This window comes from Mizuhopecten yessoensis, unplaced genomic scaffold, assembly GCF_002113885.1.
Source record: "Mizuhopecten yessoensis strain PY_sf001 unplaced genomic scaffold, ASM211388v2 scaffold10359, whole genome shotgun sequence".
Classification (NCBI taxonomy): Eukaryota; Metazoa; Mollusca; class Bivalvia; order Pectinida; family Pectinidae; genus Mizuhopecten; species Mizuhopecten yessoensis.
The window spans coordinates 1,156,817-1,177,647 of record NW_018408507.1 but is presented as its reverse complement, the minus strand read 5'-3'; the positions used below and the strand labels follow the sequence as shown (position 1 = coordinate 1,177,647).

The 20,831-nt window shown below is 38.2% G+C and overlaps 1 protein-coding gene across 4 annotated transcripts in view; it reads right to left on the bottom strand.

The window, feature by feature from the left end:
- The window catches only part of LOC110460313 (microtubule-associated protein 4-like), a 203,381-nt gene that overhangs the window by 80,807 nt on the left and 101,743 nt on the right, over nucleotides 1–20,831 (bottom strand). For 2 of the 4 annotated variants that reach the window (XM_021513147.1, XM_021513148.1), the window contains 5 exons: nucleotides 7,173–7,279; nucleotides 4,257–4,355; nucleotides 2,177–2,266; nucleotides 1,453–1,542; nucleotides 1,009–1,098 (listed from right to left, as the gene is read on the bottom strand). In XM_021513147.1, coding sequence (XP_021368822.1) covers nucleotides 1,009–1,098; nucleotides 1,453–1,542; nucleotides 2,177–2,266; nucleotides 4,257–4,355; nucleotides 7,173–7,279 — 476 coding nt within the window. The remainder of the gene's footprint in view (nucleotides 1–1,008; nucleotides 1,099–1,452; nucleotides 1,543–2,176; nucleotides 2,267–4,256; nucleotides 4,356–7,172; nucleotides 7,280–20,831) is intronic. The other 2 variants (XM_021513150.1, XM_021513151.1) reach the window with 2 other exon arrangements.

The following is a 20,831-nucleotide window of genomic DNA, read 5'->3' as shown; positions in this document are numbered from 1 at the left end:
GAGTGTTTTATTAGATTTGATCGAACCCTGTATAATCTTTAATATCAATCAAGGTCATTTATTTGTGTAAACTTTGTAGTATATCATGCCAGAAAACTACTGGCCAAATATCATAACCCTAAGTCACATATTGCAAACTGTCCCTTGTGGCTCCATTTAGGCATAGATTCATTCACCAGCTTTGTAGTACGTCCTCTCCAGTAGTTATGAAGAAGAAGTTGTTAAAAGAAAAAGTTCAAGGTCATAGGAAGATAGATTGTAATGGATTGCAATAACTCATTCAGCCTTTCAGGGCCTTAGGACAGCTAAAATGTTGACAGACAGACAAAAGACGCTTCACCATTGGCCCACAGACACTTCCTACCAAGGGAGCTAAAAACTATTTACTGACTATATTTGTCAAACAACTCTTTACAATATGCAAACATTTACTGTTGCTAGACTGATTCAAACCATCTATCTTCTAGAGCATTGCTTTAACTAACTTCTTGGAACCTTAAACACAAATACTTTTTCATAAATGTTAAAAAAAAATCAATCATATATGCAGATTAATATATACGTAGATAACCGATCTCAGTAGAGATCAGGTTAACATGTATTTCACATTTATCCTTAACTCACCAGCGTAATAAACTCTGGTGTAGGCAGGCCAAACCCTGCATACTCAGATGTTTGTTTGTCCAGAATGAGGCTTGTCTGGGTTCTGCACACTCAAATATCCGACGCTTAGAGTTGAAATGTTTCTGTCTACATCCACAAAATTGATTGATTCTATATATCTTGCCTGTTATTTCAGCATTGAAATTCAGCTATCACATTGTGCTTAAGTTGATTTTTGACATGACCCATGTCAATTAAGGTGCAATATCAGCTGTTCCAAACACAGCAATGTCTATAGTGCCCTAGAAAATAGCTGATTGTAACCAAAATGCATACTGAAGGTAAAATAAAGGTCAAAAGATAAATAAATAACACTAGGGAAACAATAACAAAACATGATCATACTTTAACATTACCGCCACCTGGAGCATGTTTCGCATTTTCAAGGGAGCCGATTCTGGAACCAGTATTCCACTGGACTTTCTCATCTAAAATCTGAATTTTAAACACCTTATCAATATCTACTAGCTAACAAAAATGGTATGTGGAAGGATAAAAGTCTGATGCTGTGTGCTGTTTGTTGTAAAATGTTGAGTGAATAAGTATTTATGTGAATAAAAATGTTGAAGGTAATAATAGTGTAACTGGGTTCTAATCAACACTTTCCTTTAGACTAGATTAATATAAATGACAGAGAGCTTTAGTAGACTGTTTCTAGGATATAGGGTCAGGTACTAGGGATCAGCTATGAAGTATTAAAGATGTGTTTGACCTTAAAGTTTTCTATATAGACTAACTTCCCTAATGGCATACTCAAGTGTGTTGGTACATTGTATAAAGTGTTCGTACTTTCACATTACCGCCACCTGGTGCATGTTTCGCATTGTCAAGGGAGCCAACTCTGGGACCAGTATTCCACTGGACTTTCTCATCTAAAATCTGAATTTTAAACATTTATTTGAGAAATACTTCATCTCCTTTGCCATTCTCTTTTCTAAATCTTAATTGCATAAATATCATTTATCAAAATAAATGTTTGATTATTGTCCACTATGAACCTAATTAAATGTTAGCAAAAAGCTCACACATTGTTAATTCAGCAATAAAAAGCCACTCAAAATGTTACTTAATTGTTTCCCACATGATTTCTAAGGCATTTCAAAGTTCCATTCTGCAGAGTAACTTTATCAAAGTCATTCTGTAATTAACAGTGATGGCTAAGCCAAGCCACCAAATTTCACTTTCTCACAACTGAAATTAATTCTAGCGGTGAATTGTACATTTTGGGATGCTGATTTATGATGTCATCAAAGTAATTTCAAACTATTTGTGAAGCAAGCACACTGATAGCAAATCAAACCATACATGGAAGGAACCAAGAGAGTTCTACAATACCAGGTGTCCGTATAAGCTAATGATTGTGAATGAATCCATTAATCAATGCACGTATTTATACCATGATGTAATACTTAAATGAGATACTGAATCATGCTAAAAGATATACATGTATCAGTAAGAACATAACAAGGAAAGTTTATTTTCAATATTAACACTTTTTTAAAATGTTGCATACTTTGACTTTACCGCCACCTGGTGCATGTTTGGCATTGTCAAGGGAGCCAACCCTGGATTCAGCTTTCCACTCAAGTTTCTTGGACAAAATCTAAATAAAAAAGAAAAAAGGAAGCACACAAATAAAACCCTACAGCTGAAACAGTTCAAAATCGCCATCAGTAAGCATTAGGAAAACAGCCATATTTCATCATCAAGGAGGATAACTCTAGTCACCCATTAATCACATCATGCATAATGTAACAAATTTCATCGGAAATCATTAATTCATTCTGAGCTTTAAATGTGACCAAATTGACAACAAAATTTTATGTCTAAAAATCTGCTTGAAAATTGATTTTTTTTTATACCAGAGGGATTAACTCCCTATGCATGGCTAAGGGCTAACCCCAAGGCCAATCCTGGTAGTGCAACTATATCTGTCATACCCAGCGATTGTATATATAGTTACAGGGCAGGGATCTCACTACTGTTGTGACTCAGGGACAAAGTCCAAAGGGGGCAGGAGTCGGACTCCAGGTTTGTATATTGTAAACCTTCATCAAAATCCAGTCGTATTTCATACAGTTACTGTGTGGAAACCTACATACAATCAGAGTGCGGTATGCTTATACATTATGAACAGATTTTGCTCAACTTCAAACTCCGGCCTTTGTCTTTCTTTATACACAATTATTGGTTTGGAAGTTGTAAACAATTCCAAGCACAGCATCTAAATACTTATGCCCAAATTTTGCTCAACTTTGAATTTAGCCCCAGTCTATCAAAATAACAAAATCTGGATTTTATTCTATTGTTTTGAATTGCGCTTTAAGTAATCCAAGATGGCAACCGTCTTAAGTTAAATGTACATGCTCTACCATTGTTTCAGCACAGTCGAAATGTATTTACGTGAGAGAAACTAGTTCATAGTAAATGTATCATGTGTTTGTTTTTAAAGCCTTTACCAGCAATTTTCTTATATTAACTAATTATCAGCATTGACTGTGCTAAGGAGACCTGGAGATAATTGTTTCCGGCTTGAGTCAACACAAGTAAACATTTGTCGATCGCGTTCTTTGGTCCCCCTCCTCGCCTAATTTCACGTCCCCGGAGGTACGTGTGACAGTGGTGAGGACTGGATCAGTGACTTGTATTGATAGTCCCAGGGGCTTGTTCAGTGATAGGAGAGGAGAATTTTCTCCTGTTACTTCTGGCTTACATGGTGTTGGTTAGACTTAATTAGCATGAGCGAGTATTAAATATGTGAGTATCCCACAACACCAGAGCACGCAACCGTGCTCTCAGGCACATACTGGCCAAATATCAGCACCCTGGGTCTTTCATTTCTTAAGAAGAAGTCATTCAAATAAAAGTGTGTGGATTAATTGACAGAAGACAGATAATAGATGCTGCACATTATCACAAGCTCAAAGGCAATTTTAGGTGAACTATAAATTAAAAATGTGTTTACATACAGCAAAAACGTCAAGGAAGATAAGCCCAAAAGATGCTTGTGTGATATTGTCAGTAAAGTGTCAGAATAAACCGACTAATTGTTATTAGTTTAAATAACATTGTAGTCAAAAATTGTTAGAGGATCATGGGAGGTTCAAACCACATATTTCATATCAATGAATATCAAGCAAACAGTGCCTACACTTCACACAGGTTTCTGTTTAATTTTTCATGCCAAATCTTATCCAAACTAAATATAATATGCCCATGCTTCATTTTTATAACATTTAAATCATTTTCTGGAGGATAGTATCAAATATTTAAATAACTACTGATGCTCGTTTGTCTATAACATTTTTGAGACACCATAGAACTCATTACTGAAGAGAACTGTTACATCAAAGACAGTAAACTTCTCACTAAAACTATATGAAACAAAACCGCAAATACACACACCAGGAGGAAAGAGCATAGCGTGGTGAGAAAACATATATAGGAAATACTGTAATATCTGAAATAGTACACGTTATTTCCAATTGAATATATGCCCAGACCCAACAAGAACAAAACCCAAGTCAAAAAGGTGCTGCACTGTCCTCTGGTGGTGGGAAGACTGAACTCCCTTCCCTCTGGTATACTGTTACCTTTTTGTCTCCGCCTTTTGGTCGATGGTCTAGGTTGGCCTTCGACCCTATCTTGCCTTGCACTGTAGAGTAGTCAACTTTCTGGTGGGCAATTTTCACCTGTAAAAGTAAACAGGCTTTAGACAATTGTATGTAATATATATCTGCAACTCTTCATCAAGTGGGCCTTTATCTCTCACCTTTTATTCATCTTGCATGTGACCTTCAAAAACGGTCAATGTCAAATGTATTTATAGCATTCTACACCAATATGTTATATATGTCTTCAGATGCTGATTGAGTATTAAAACAAATTTGGCACCTGTTCAAGGTCAAGGTCAAGGTCATTCCTTTTTTACAAATTTTAGCGAGGTTTTGACCAGATATTGTGTCAAGAAAACTATCGGTCCAAGTAATGAAACGAAATAATCTGATTGTTATAATAAATGATCAGTTTTTGGGTTTTGGTCAGGATTTTACTAATTTGTTTAACAACTAGAACATGTCTGTAAGACATGAATGCCCCGTCACCATGTGAAATTAAGTTTCTGTGTTTGATGTTCTATAAATAGATACAATGACTTTGATTTTGACAACCTGAAATACTTCAAGTTGATAAATTGATTTAAACATTCATACAAATGAATGTCCTTTTTTGCATGAACCACAGTTTTGTAAGTCTCCATGAATTAATATTTAGACAGTGTCCTGTATGGAAGATGAGTTATAATGTATCTGGATATAAAACATCTGATATTGTGGTGGTTGTCAGTTTTAATAATTAAAACATTATTAAGAAAAAATGAACTCAACTAAGATATTCTCATACTTAAAATCTGTATTAAATCTGTTCAGAAATGAAGTAGTTAGAGTAAGAACAATACTTGATGATTTTCTATATACAGCTACAGTGACCCTGGCCTTGACCTTGGAAATATATACACAGAGATGTCAGAGGTATTCTCATAGTTGACAGTTGTATAAAGTTTGATCAAAATCCATCAGGAAATGAAGTTGGTTAACTGATTTCACTGAATTGGTTGATGATATTCTATAAATAGTAATATTGACCTTGACCTTGGAAACCTAAAACACAAACTCATCTGATGACTGATGTATTTGCATACTTTTGACAGTTGTATAAAGTTTGATGAAAATCCATCAAAAAATAAAGTTTATAGAGTGATGACATTGAATCGTGACGGAGCGAGACGAGATCAAGGACAACACTATATGCCCCCCCCCACAACAAAACCAAAAAATAAGTAGCTTCACTGTGTGGGTTAGCCTGTGAAATGGCAAGTTTCTAGTAAACTTTAACTGTCTGCTGAAAATATTTGCAGATGGCTGGCTGGCAAATATATTGGCCATTTCAGACTGCAGGAAGATGTAAAAACTAAGAATATTAAGCCAGAATATGATAAACAACCATTTGAAGGAAGATTACAGTAAAACAGCTGTTCTCAGCTATTCATAGCCCATGGCTGCCATCTTGAATTGGTTCTAGAAGTAAGAACCTTTTGTCAAGACCATGTTAGGAACATTTGCACCATGTGTGAACCCAATAGCTGTAGCTCTTCTTTAGAAGATGAAAATAGCTCAGCCAATCAGAGCTAAGGGCAGGCATTCTGAATACAGAGGTAGGAGTGGAGGGCAGTATCAGATTTTACCAAAAGTTGACAATATGTTAGCTAATCAGGAGTTTTTAAATAATATAGGTCAAGGTTGGAAAATGAGACCAAATTAAAGTGACCTTTTTTGCTCAAAAAACAAACATTTTCTTTGTTAATTTCTGAACCGATGACAGTTTTTCACAATGTAGGTCGTTAGCAGTGACAAAATGCAATTAAACAACAGTTTTAGACTGATTTCTGTATCTGATGTTCCTTTTTAATAGATAGTATATAGAATGCAAACTGATACACCGTACATTATACTGGCTTCAAGTCTGTAAGATTGTAGAAAGAGTGTGAACTGATACACCGTACATTATACTGGCTTAAAGTCTGTAAGATTGTATAGAGAGTGTAAACTGATACACCATACATTATACTGGCTTCAATTCTGTAAGATTGTGTAGAGAGTGTAAACTGATACACCGTACATTATACTGGCTTCAAGTCTGTAAGATTGTATAGAGTGTAAACCGATACACCGTACATTATACTGGCTTCAAGTCTGTAAGATTGTATAAAGAGTGTGAACTGATACACCGTACATTATACTGGCTTCAAGTCTGTAAGATTGTATAGAGAGTGTAAACTGATACACCATACATTATACTGGCTTCAAGTCTGTAAGATTGTGTAGAGAGTGTAAACTGATACACCGTACATTATACTGGCTTCAAGTCTGTAAGATTGCGTAGAGAGTGTAAACTGATACACAGTACATTATACTGGCTTCAAGTCTGTGAGATTGTATAGAGAATGTAAACTGATACACCTTACATTATACTGGCTTCAAGTCTGTAAGATTGTATAGAGAGTGTAAACTGGCTAGAATCAATACTTCCAGGTACTTTGTATCAGTAAGGTCTGATTCTCTGATTTACCACTATCACAATAGGTCCCTATCTAGCTTATCTATAAACTCCAGATTTTCCTTGGACAGGGTCCATGAAGTAGGACTGCAGCCTAGAAAAAGATGGCTGTCTGGCAATCAGGCAGCCATCTTGTTTATCTGACCAGTCTAAAATGAAACATGCATAACTAATGGCAACCTACATGTACCTATGAAATTCACGAAAAGATCTGTTGGGTAAATTTCGATCAATCACAATAACAAGCTTGAATAATCTAATCCGAGAAGGTTGCCTGGTGGCAATCTTGTTTTCCTTAGTAGTCTCAAATAAAACATCCATAAATAAACACCAAGAGATATCTTTGTATTAAACTTTCATGCATAAGTGTTTTATTTTCTGCACCATATACATACATTTCCTCCTCCTGGACTGTGAGTGGAATTTTTCAGCGAATCAATTTTAGACTGGACATGCTTTGTGTCTGGTGCTGATCCTTTAGGTGTTGTAGGCTTGGCTTTGGCTGTAATAACAAAACACACTCATCAAACCTTTTATTTCACTTAGCTTTAAGTCTAAGAGTCGAAGCCTCCTCATCCCAACCCACATGCCTCTATAAATCATACTTTAACCAGACTGTTATTCCCAAAAAGCAGTTAACTGAAAATGATTTTGTCTCCATACAAGAGCCCCAACAGACCTTAACACTAAATTGATTTAAATGGCTTTTCTTTTCACATTTCGAAGTACCCCAAGTAACCAATCCACTACAGGCCTATTGTTCTAAACCTTTTAGTTTGTTAGGAGAAGTTGTTTTTAGTGCTGAAACAAGAACCTTGACTATGAATAAATGAAATTTTTTCACAAAAATTTGTCAACAAGCTATAAGCCAAAAACGTTTAATTTAAGACCTTTTGGTTCTGCAAGACAAATCATTTGATTATTTATTAACCAATATGACCCTGGTGACCTTGATTTTAGGTCAAGGTCATATTTTTTAGCAAACTTTTAACACTCCAAGCAAGCAAAATACTGGCTAATGAACATAACACTAGACCTATTGGTTACCCAAATATAAATTGAAGTGTTGTCTTTCTGCAAATGTTATAGCACTCCAAAGAGGTAATTTAAGATTTTTAACAAATTTGATTTTTTTTACCTTGAATACTGTTCAATGTTACATTATTTCTTATTGCTAAAACTGTAGCATCAATCCAGCAAGCTACTGGCCAAATCTTATTCTAGACCTTTCTGTTCTTAAGAAGATGATGTTTGAGTGTTTTTACATTCAAATAAAATACACAAAGTGTTGCATTAAAGCCCCCCCCCNGATCATCAACACCTTTGAATGGTTTTAATGAAATGCTGTTGACCTACATCACATAGTTAAAGGGGAGAAATTGCAAAGAGCAGTATGGCCAAATTATCCCTTTTTGACCCCACCCTCAGTCTTAAAGAAATACAGCCTAATTACACCTTTTATAGAGCCCTGTCCATAAGCCCTCAGGGCTAAGCCATGTCCATAAGCCCCCAGGGCTAAGCCCTGTCAATAAGCCCTCAGGGCTGAGCCCTGTCCATAAGCCCCCAGGGCTAAGCCTCTCCAAATTAACGTGTCTGAACCTCCACAGTATGAGGATGCTTTCCACCCAATAGTGATGATTTTCATCACAGAGTTTGAGAGAAAAAGACTTATAGCAATATGGCAAAAATGACACCCTTTTGGCCCAAAGCTTTAGCTGCTCCATTTGTACAATTAAGAATCTCCAACAGCTGAAGATATTACCAGTCAAATTAGTTCACCATCAAATGTCGTTTGAAGATATTGTTGACGGATTGACTACAACTAGACAGATGACTGATGTTACAGTACAAAATAAGCTCACCGTCATCTTTCAGACTTGGTGAGCTGTTAATTAATCATTGTAAAGTTATGTCCTAAATTTTCATTACATTTGACAATAAAAACTATTAAATTCAATGTTGACAACAGCAGATATACACACCACCTTACCTACCTATGATCATGTTTGTAGGTGGTACAATCTACGGTTTGGACTGTGTGTCCATTAAATGATATACCACACAATACACTTCACAAAGAAACTGGACATCCAGTGCAAGTCCTCACCATAATCCAGATCCATTTACGTCCCCACACTCAATAATGTTTACTCCACGACACACGAGCCACAATGTGACAGAAATACCACAAGACAAAATAACAGTGGGTCCAATTTAAACATATCAATGTCCAATATCATTAAATAGACCACACATCTGATATTGTGTTCCAAAGATCGGCAGATTATAGACACAGGAAAGACAATGGGAGTCACAAGATTGACCGATTCAAGGAAAGACAATGTGAGTCATGAGATGGATAGATAAAAAGATATATACAAATATGTCATGTATGCCTGTATAGACCCATTAAATGAATAGAAACATTAGCACACAACTATGAAAGAACCAGGTATATTTGGAGACAAGGTATTATTTTTGTATAGATTTACCCTTTCTGTTATATCACTATAAATATTCAAACAGTTTCGTTCATACTGAAACATCACAGAATATTGGTTACAAGACTGACACATCACAGAATATGGGTGCCACTACTGACACATCACAAAATATTGATGCCATTACTGACACATCATAGAATATTGGTGTCACTACTGATGCATCACAGAATATTGGTGTCACTACTGACACATCACAGAATATTTGTGTCACTACTGACACATCACAGAATATTGGTGCCACAACTGACACATCACAGAATATTAGTGCCACTACCAACACATCACAAAATATTGGTGTCACTACTGACAAATCATATAATATTGATGCCAGTACTGACACATCACAGAATATTGATGCAACTACTGACACATTATAGAATATTGGTTCCACTATTGACACTTCACAAAATATTGGTGCCACTAAAGTCACATCACAGAATATTGGTGCCACTTCTGACACATCACAGAATGTTGGTGCCACTACTGACACATCACAGAATATGGGTGCCACTATTGACACTTCACAAAATATTGGTGCCACTAAAGTCACATCACAGAATATTGGTGCCACTTCTGACACATCACAGAATGTTGGTGCCACTACTGACACATCACAGAATATTGGTGCCACTACTGACACATCACAGAATATTGATGCCATTACTGCCACATCACAGAATATTGATGTCACTACTGACAATACTGAGACATTATATAATATTTGTAACAATACTGACACATCAATGTATATTGATGCCACTACTGACACATCACAGAATAAGGGTGCCACTACTGACAATTCATAAAATATTGATGCCACTACTGACACATCACAGAATATGGGTGCCACTACTGACAATTCACAAAATATTGATGCCACTACTGACATATCACAGAATATTGATGCCACTACTGACATATCACAGAATATGGGTGCCACTACTGACAATTCACAAAATAATGATGCTTCTACTGACGCATCACAGGATATTGATGCCACTACTGACACATCATAGAATATTGATGCCACTACTGACACATTAAATATATTGATGCCACTACTGACACATCACAGAATTTTGGCACCACTACTGACACATCACAAAATATTGATGCCACTACTGACACATCATAGAATGTTGATGCCACTACTGACACATCACAGAATATTGATGCCACTACTGTCACATCACAGAATATTGGTGCCACTATACTGACACATTAAATATTTTGATGCCACTACTGACACATCACAGAATATTGGTGCCACTACTGACACATCACAAAATATTGATGCCACTACTGACTGTAAGGACAGTTAAGAAGCCTGGTAGTGAAAAATCCCTGTTTCATTTTACCAGAGATTATGTAAGGACAGTTAACAAGCTAGGTAGCGTGAAATCCCTGGATGCCATTACTGCCACATCACAGAATATTGATGTCACTACTGACAATACTGAGACATTATATAATATTTGTAACAATACTGACACATCAATGTATATTGATGCCACTACTGACACATTAAATATATTGATGCCACTACTGACACATTAAATATATTGATGCCACTACTGACACATCACAGAATTTTGGCACCACTACTGACACATCACAAAATATTGATGCCACTACTGACACATCATAGAATATTGATGCCACTACTGACATATCACAGAATATGGGTGCCACTATTGACACTTCACAAAATATTGGTGCCACTAAAGTCACATCACAGAATATTGGTGCCACGACTGACACATCACAAAATATTGATGCCGCTACTGACTGTAAGGACAGTTAAGAAGCCTGGGAGGGAGCAATCCCTGTTCCATTTTACCAGAGGTTATGTAAGGACAGTTAAGAAGCTAGGTAGCGTGAAATCCCTGGATGCCATTACTGCCACATCACAGAATATTGATGTCACTACTGACAATACTGAGACATTATATAATATTTGTAACAATACTGACACATCAATGTATATTGATGCCACTACTGACACATCCCAGAATAAGGGTGCCACTACTGACAATTCATAAAATATTGATGCCACTACTGACATATCACAGAATATTGATGCCACTACTGTCACATCACAGAATATTGGTGCCACTACTGACAAATCACAAAATATTGATGCCACTACTGACTGTAAGGACAGTTAAGAAGCCTGGTCGGGAGCAATCCCTGTTCCATTTTACCTGAGATTATGTAAGGACAGTTAAGAAGCGTGGTAGGGAGGAATCCCTGTTCCATTTTACCAGAGATTATGTAAAGACAGTTAACAAGCTAGGGAGCTTGAAATCCCTGTTCCATTTTACAAGAGATTATGTATGGACAGTTAAGAAGCTAGGTAGCGTGAAATCCCTGTTCCATTTTACCAGAGATTATGTAAGGACAGTTAAGAAGCTAGGTAGCATGAAAACTCTGCTCCATTTTATCAGAGATTATGTAAGGACAGTTAAGAAGCAGGGTAGTGAGCAATCCCTGCTCTATTTTACCAGAGATTATGCAAGGACAGTTAAGAAGCTAGGTAGTGAAATCCCTGCTCCATTTTATCAGAGATTATGTAAGGACAGTTAAGAAGCAGGATAGTGAGCAATCCCTGCTCCATTTTGTCAGAGATTATGTAAGGACAGTTAAGAAGCTAGGTAGCGTGAAATCCCTGTTCGATTTTACCAGAGATTATGTAAGGACAGTTACGAAGCTAGGTAGCGTGAAATCCCTGTTCCATTTTACCAGAGATTATGTAAGGACAGTTAAGAAGCCTGGTAGTGAGCAATTCCTGTTCCATTTCATCAGAGATTATGTAAGGACTGTTAAGAAGTCGGATAGTGAGCAATCCCTGTTCCATTTCACCAGAGATTATGTAAGGACAGTTAAGAAGCTAGGTAGCGAAATCCCTGTTCCATTTCACCAGAGATTATGTTAGGAAAGTTTAGAGGCCAGGTAGCTAGCATTCCCTGTCCCATTTCATCAGAGATTAAGTAAGGAAGGTTAAGAAGCCAGGTAGCTAGCAATCCCTGTTTCACTAGGGATGGTATAAGGACACAGTTAAAAATAAGGAGCTACATAGCCAGCCATCCTTGTCCTATTTCACCACAGATTATGTAAGGACAGTTAAGTAACCTGGTAGTGAGCACTCTCTGTTCCATTTCACCAGGACAGTTAAGAAGCCTGGTAGTGAGCAATCCTTGTTCCATTTTACCAGAGATTATGTAAGGACAGTTAAGAAGCCTGGTAGCTAGCAATCCCTGTTTCACTAGGAATGGTATAAGGACATAGTTAAATATAAGGAGCTACGTAGCCAGCCATCATTGTCCCATTTCACCAGAGACTATGTTAGGACGCAGCTACATAGCCAGCCATGATTGTCCCATTTCACAAGAGACTATATAAGGACACAGCTACGTAGCTAGCCATAATTGTCCTATTTCACCACAGATTATGTAAGGACAGTTAACAAGCTAGGTAGCGTGAAATCCCTGTTCCATTTTACCAGCGATTATGTAAGGACACAGCTACGTAGCTAGCCATAATTGTCCCATTTCACCAGAGAATATGTAAGCACACACCTACGTAGCTAGCCATCATTGTCCCATTTCACCAGAGACTATATAAGGACACAGCTACGTAGCCAGCCATCATTGTCCCGTTTCACCAGAGACTATGTAAGGACACAGCTACATAGCCAGCCATCATTGTCCCATTTCACCAGAGACTATGTTAAGACACAGCTACGTAGCCAGCCATCATTGTCCCATTTCACCATAGACTATGAAAGGACACAGCTACGTAGCCAGCCATCATTGTCTAATTTCACCAGAGACTATGTAAGGACACAGCTCCGTAGCCAGCCATCATTGTCCCATTTCCCCAGAGACTATGTAAGGACACAGCTACGTAGCTAGCCATAATTGCCCCATTTCTCCAGAGAATATGTAAGCACACACCTACGTAGCCAGCCATCATTGTCCCATTTCACAAGAGACTATATAAGGACACAGCTACGTAGCCAGCCATCATTGTCTCATTTCACCAGAGACTATGTAAGGACACAGCTACGTAGCCAGCCATCATTGTCCCATTTCACAAGAGACTATATAAGGACACAGCTACGTAGCCAGCCATCATTGTCCCATTTCACCAGAGTCTATGTAAGGACACAGCTACGTAGCCAGCCATCATTGTCTCATTTCACCAGAGACTATGTAAGGACACAGCTACGTAGCTAGCAATCCTTGTCCCATTTCACCAGAGACCAAAGGACACTGCTACATAGCCAGTCATCATTGTCCCATTTCACCAGAGACTATGTAAGGACACAGCTACGTAGCCAGCCGTCATTGTCCCATTTCACCAGAGATTATGTAACAGCACAGCTTAGCAAACAAGTTGGCAACGGAATACCACAGATTTATATTGAATCTGTAAAATGCTGACTTCACAGATCAATATTCCCTGTCTCAGAACCTACCATTACCGACAGATCCATCATTCCCACTTCCCAAGGTCTGCTCTATGTGAAACTGTAGAGCAGCTGTGGAGATTTACTTGATAAACTGTGGAGCAGCTCATTATTTTACCTGATAAACTGTGGAGCAGCTCATTATTTACTTGATAAACTGTGGATCAGGTCATTATTTACTTGATAAACTGTGGAGCAGCTCATTATTTTACCTAATAAATTGTGGACAAGTTCATTATTTACTTGAGAAACTGTGGAGCAACTCATTATTTACTTGGTAAACTGTGGAGCAGCTCATTATTTGCTTGATAAACTGTGGAGCAGCTCATTATTTACTTGATAAACTGTAGAGCAGCTGTGGAGATTAACTTGATAAATTGTGGATCAGCTCATTATTTACTTGATAAACTGTGGAGCAGCTCATTATTTACTTGATAAACTGTGGAGCAACTCATTATTTACTTGATAAACTGTGGAACAGCTCATTATTTACTTGATAAACTGTGGAGCAGCTCATTATTTACTTGATAAACTGTGGAGCAGCTCAATTTTTACTTGATAAACAGTGGAGCAGCTCATTACCTTTAAACAGTGTATACACTCATAGATCTAGAGTTGCATCCTCTTAAATTCCTATGTCTACCTGATGACATAATGAATGAGGAGGAAATGGAGGGACAGATTCCATACAGTTATTAGTTTCACAGGACAAGAGCCCAAAGGGGCCTGAAAATACTCATCTACTACATTTTAGCAATTAAAAAGTTAAAAATATACAAGGAAATCTTGATAGTTCATAGGTTTCTTAGACACAAAGTATCCTTTGTTAGGCTTTTGGTAGCTTTGCTTTAAATAGTGATTAAGTTGAATATATTTTCAGCTTTGAGATAAATGTCTTTAGTTTGAGATTTGAAAAATGACTGTAAAACGTTGTTAACTACACTGTAAGGCCTACGTTGTATTATTCGGCCAGTAGCTTCCTGAGATGGAGTCTAACAAAGTATGTGAAAATCTAGAACTGTTAGCCAAAGGGTAATTAATATCCCCACTCCTATATAAATTAGAACTGAGGGCCAAGGCTAACTAATAACCTCACTCCCATATAAACTAGAACTGTTAGCCATGGCTAACTAATGCCCCCACTCCTATATAAACTAGAACTGTGGTCCAAGGCTAACTAATACCCCCACTCCTATATAAATTAGAACTGTGGGCCAAGGCTAACTAATACCCACACTCCTATATAAACTATAACTGTAAGCAAAGGCTAACTAATACCCCCACTCCTATATAAATGAGAACTGTGGGCCAAGGCTAACTAATACCCCTGCTCCCATATAAACTAGAACTGTAAGCCAAGGCTAACTAATACCCCCACTCCTATATAAACTAGAACTGTGGGCCAAGGCTAACTAATACCCACACTCCTATATAAACTATAACTGTAAGCAAAGGCTAACTAATACCCCCACTCCTATATAAACTAGAACTGTGGGTCAAGGCTAACTAATACCCCCACTCCCATATAAACTAGAACTGTAAGCCATGGCTAACTAATATCCCCACTCCCATATAAACTAGAACTGTTAGCCATGGCTAACTAATACCCCCACTCCTATATAAACTAGTACTGTGGGCCAAGGCTAACTAATACCCACACTCCCCACTCCCATATAAACTAGAACTATGGGCCAAGGCTAACTAATACCCCCACTCCCATATAAACTAGAACTGTAAGCCAAGGCTAACTAATACCCCAACTCCCATATAAATTAGAACTGTGGGCCAAGGCTAACTAATACCCCTACTCCCATATAAACTAGAACTGTAAGCCATGGATAACTAATAACCCCACTCCCATATAAATTAGAACTATGGACCAAGGCTAACTAATACCCCCACTCCCATATAAACTAGAACTGTTAGCCATGGCTAACTAATACCCCCACTCCTATATAAACTAGAACTGTGGGTCAAGGCTAACTAATACCCCCACTCCTATATAAATTAGAACTGTGGGGTGGGCCAAGGCTAACTAATACCCCCACTCCTATATAGACTAGAAATGTGGGCCAAGGCTAGCTAATACCCCCACTCCTATATAAATGAGAACTGTGGGACAAGGCTAATTAATACCCCCACTCCTATATAAACTCGAACTGAAAGCCATGGCTAACTAATACCCCCGCTCCCATATAAACTAGAACTGTGGGCCAAGGCTAACTAATCCCCCCACTCCTATATAAATTAGAGCTGTGGGGTGGGCCAAGGCTAACTAATACCCACACTCCCAAATATAATAGAACTGTAAGCCAAGACTAACTAATACCCCCACTCCCAAATATACTAGAACTGTAAGCCAAGACTAACTAATACCCCCACTCCCATATAAATTAGAACTGTGGGCCAAGGCTAACTAATCCCCCCACTCCCATATAAACTAGACCTGTTAGCCATGGCTAACTAATCCCCCCACTCCTATATAAACTCGAACTGTAAGCCATGGCTAACTAATCCCCCTGCTCCAATATAAACTAGAACTGTGGGTCAAGGCTAACTAATACACCCACTCCTATATAAATTAGAACTGTGGGGTGGGCCAAGGCTAACTAATACCCACACTCCTATATAAACTAGAACTGTGGGCCAAGGCTAACTAATCCCCCCACTCCTATATAAATTAGAGCTGTGGGGTGGGCCAAGGCTAACTAATACCCACACTCCTATATAAACTAGAACTGTGGGTCAAGGCTAACTAATACCCCCACTCCCAAATATAATAGAACTGTAAGCCAAGGCTAAAAAATACCCCTACTCCCATATAAACTAGAACAGTAAGCCAAGGCTAAAAAATACCCCTGCTCCCATATAAACTAGAACTGTAAGCCAGGGCTAAAAAATACCCCTGCTCCCATATAAACTAGAACTGTTGGCCAAGGCTAACTAATACCCCAACCCCCATATAAACTAGAACTGTAAGCTACAGGCTAACTAATACCCCCACTCCCATATAAACTATAACTGTAAGCCAAGGCTAACTAATACCCCCACTCCCAAATATAATAGAACTGTAAGCCAAGGCTAACTAATACCCCTACTCCCATATAAACTAGAACTGTAAGCCAAGGCTACCTAATACCCCCACTCCGCTATAAACTAGAACTGTAAGCCAAGGCTAATTAATACCCCCACTCCCATATAAACTAGAACTGTAAGCCAAGGCTAACTAATACCCCCACTCCTATATAAATAAGAACTGTAAGCCAAAGGCTAACTAATACCCCCACTCCTATATAAATTAGAACTATGGGCCAAGGCTAACTAATACCCCCAATCCAATATAAACTAGAACTGTAAGCCATGGCTAACTAATAACCCCACTCCCATTTAAACTAGAACTGTTAGCCATGGCTAACTAATACCCCCACACCTATATAAACTAGAACTGTGGGCCAAGGCTAACTAATACCCCCACACCAATATAAACTAGAACTGAAGCCATGGCTAACTAATACCCACACTCCTATATAAACTGTAACTGTAAGCCAAGTCTAACTAATCCCCCCACGCCTATATAAACTAGAGCTGTGGGCCAAGGCTAACTAATGCCCCCACTCCCATATAAATTAGAACTGTAAGCCACGGCTAACTAATAACCTAACTAATACCCCCGCTCCTATATAAACTAGAGCTGTGGGCCAAGGCTAACTAATACCCCCACTCCTATATAAACTCGAACTGTAAGCCAAGGCTAACTAATACCCCCACTCCTATATAAACTATAACTGTAAGCCAAGTCTAACTAATACCCCCACTCCCATATAAACTAGAACTGTGGGCCAAGGCTAACTAATACCCCCACTCCTATATAAACTAGAACTGTAAGCCATTGCTAACTAATACCCTGCTCCAATATAAACTAGAACTGTAAGCTAAAGGCTAACTAATCCCCCTGCTCCCATATAAACTAGAACTGTAAGCCATGGCTAACTAATACCTCTGCTCCCATATAAACTAGAACTGTAAGCTAAAGGCTAACTAATCCCCCTGCTCCCATATAAACTAGAACTGTAAGCAAAGGCTAAAAAATACCCCTACTCCCATATAAACTAGAACTGTAAGCCAAGGCTAACTAATACCCCCGCTCCCATATAAACTAGAACTGTAAGCCAAGGCTAACTAATACCCCAACTCCCATATAAATTAGAACTGTGGGCCAAGGCTAACTAATACCCCTGCTCCCATATAAACTAGAACTGTAAGCCAAGGCTAACTAATACCCCCACTCCCATATAAATTAGAACTGTGGGCCAAGGCAAACTAATACCCCCACTCCCAAATATAATAGAACTGTAAGCCAAGACTAACTAATACCCCCACTCCCAACTATAATAGAACTGTAAGCCAAGGCTAACTAATACCCCTGCTCCCATATAAACTAGAACTGTGGGCCAAGGCTAACTAATACCCCCACTCCCAAATATAATAGAACTGTAAGCCAAGACTAACTAATACCCCCACTCCCAACTATAATAGAACTGTAAGCCAAGGCTAACTAATACCCCTGCTCCCACATAAACTAGAACTGTAAGCTAAAGGCTAACTAATACCCCTGTTCCCATATAAACTAGAACTGTAAGCCATGGCTAACTAATACCCTTACTCCCAAATATAATAGAACTGTAAGCCAAGGCTAACTTATACCCCTGCTCCCACATAAACTAGAACTGTAAGCTAAAGGCTAACTAGTACCCCTGCTCCAATATAAACAAGAACTGTAAGCCATGGCTAACTAATACCCCTGCTCCCATATAAACTAGAACTGTAAGCTAAAGGCTAACTTATACCCATGCTCCCTTATAAACAAGAACTGTAAGCCATGGCTAACTAATACCCCTGCTCCCATATAAACTAGAACTGTAAACCATGGCTAACTAATACCCCTGCTCCCATATAAACTAGAACTGGTAGCCAAGGCTAACTAATACCCCCACTCCCAAATATAATAGAACTGTAAGCCAAGGCTAACTTATACCCCGGCTCCCATATAAACTAGAACTGTAAACCATGGCTAACTAATACCCCTGCTCCCATATAAACTATAACTGTAAGCCAAGGCTAACTAATACCCCTGCTCCCACATAAACTAGAACTGTAAGCTAAAGGCTAACTTATACCCCTGTTCCCATATAAACTATAACTGTAAGCCATGGCTAACTAATACCCCCACTCCCAAATATAATATAACTGTAAGCCAAGGCTAACTTATACCCCTGCTCCCATATAAACTAGAACTGTAAGCCATGACTAACTAATACCCCTGCTCCCATATAAACTATAACTGTAAGCCAAGGCTAACTAATACCCCTGTTCCCATATAAACTAGAACTGTAAGCTAAAGGCTAACTAGTACCCATGCTCCAATATAAACAAGAACTGTAAGCCATGGCTAACTAATACCCCTGCTCCCATATAAACTAGAACTGTAAGCTAAAGGCTAACTTATACCCGTGCTCCCATATAAACAAGAACTGTAAGCCATGGCTAACTAATATCCCTGCTCCCATATAAACTAGAACTGTAAGCTAAAGGCTAATTAATACCCCTGCTCCCATATGAACTAGAACTGTAAGCCATGGCTAACTAATACCCCTGCTCCCATATAAACTAGAACTGTAAGCTAAAGGCTAACTAATACCCCCACTCCCATATAAACCCCTGCTCCCATATAAACTAGAACAGTAAGCCAAGGCTAACTAATACCCCCACGCTCCTATATATATATGAACTGTAACCTAAAGGTTATAACTAAGGCAAAGTATTACAAAGCAATCCATAGTCCCCCACCAATAGTGATTATTTTTTATTGGGCTATACACTTACTTTAATATAAAGGTCACAGAGGCATACTTTCTGTATTCCCTGTGCCAAACATACTTGCATACGAAATCTGGTTAGACCGGATTATCTAGCATAATATATGCTGCAGACAGACTTTTTCAGAGGCTAAATGTCAAAGGTAAAACAAAATTATGGAAGTAAAATTTCTTAATCTTATTCTTAACTCAGAAAGGCGATTTAAGTTACCCCTACCCCTTATTTTTAATCTCAATTTTTGCAGATTAAACGCTTGATACAAAAAGTTTGGCTATTTAACTTTTTTTAATATTTAATGAATCAAAAGAAAATGTTATTTTTATCATATTGAACATTATAAAGTTGTGCAGCAAAATTGAACCTGCTTCAATTAACAAGAATTCCACGGAAGTGGATGTGTCGCCGGCACAGGAAGCTGGGAGATTACGAAGAAATAGATACACTTTTCATTTCAAGAAATAATGTTAAAAGTAAGCAATAATCATAGATTATGTTTTTGGATGGCATCATTTTGTTATATAATCTGTTATTCTGGGAAGAATACTCTGAGTTTTAAGGAACTTGCTATGGATACTCATTGTCTCAATTCCAAGTTTAATTCGATGATTTGTCGGATGGTTTCCCATAAATAAATGAATAAACTTGTGGATTATGATGTTAAACAGCTAGTGTTGTCAATAACATTTTGAGTAAGACGGCATTTCAGAGGTATACACGGTGGGTCAAGTGGTAGATCGAAGCCGTCCAGTATACAGTTTTAGTGAAGTTTCTATCTATAGTAACAGTGACCTTGACCTTTGACCTTCTGACCTGAAAAGCAATCCCAAACAAGCACTTTTGGTAAGGAAGCACTGCATGAAGTTTGAGTTTGATTGGCCCAAGGAAACTCAAGTTATCACACGAAAACAGATTTTCTATTTATAGTAACAGTGACCTTGACCTTTGACCTTTGGAACTGAAAAGCAATCCCAAGCAAGCACTTTTGGTAAGGAAGCACTACATGAAGTTTGAGTTTGATCGGCCCAAGGAAACTGAAGTTATCGCACGAAAACCTCTGTTCGAACGACGACGCCGCCACCGACGCCGCCGACAAAGCAATACCTATGTGTCACCAGCTTTTCGCAGGCGGCACAAAAATGGCGAAACAATGACAATTTAAGTGATCAATCTAGTGTCAAAAATAGTGAAATTTTGGTCTATTA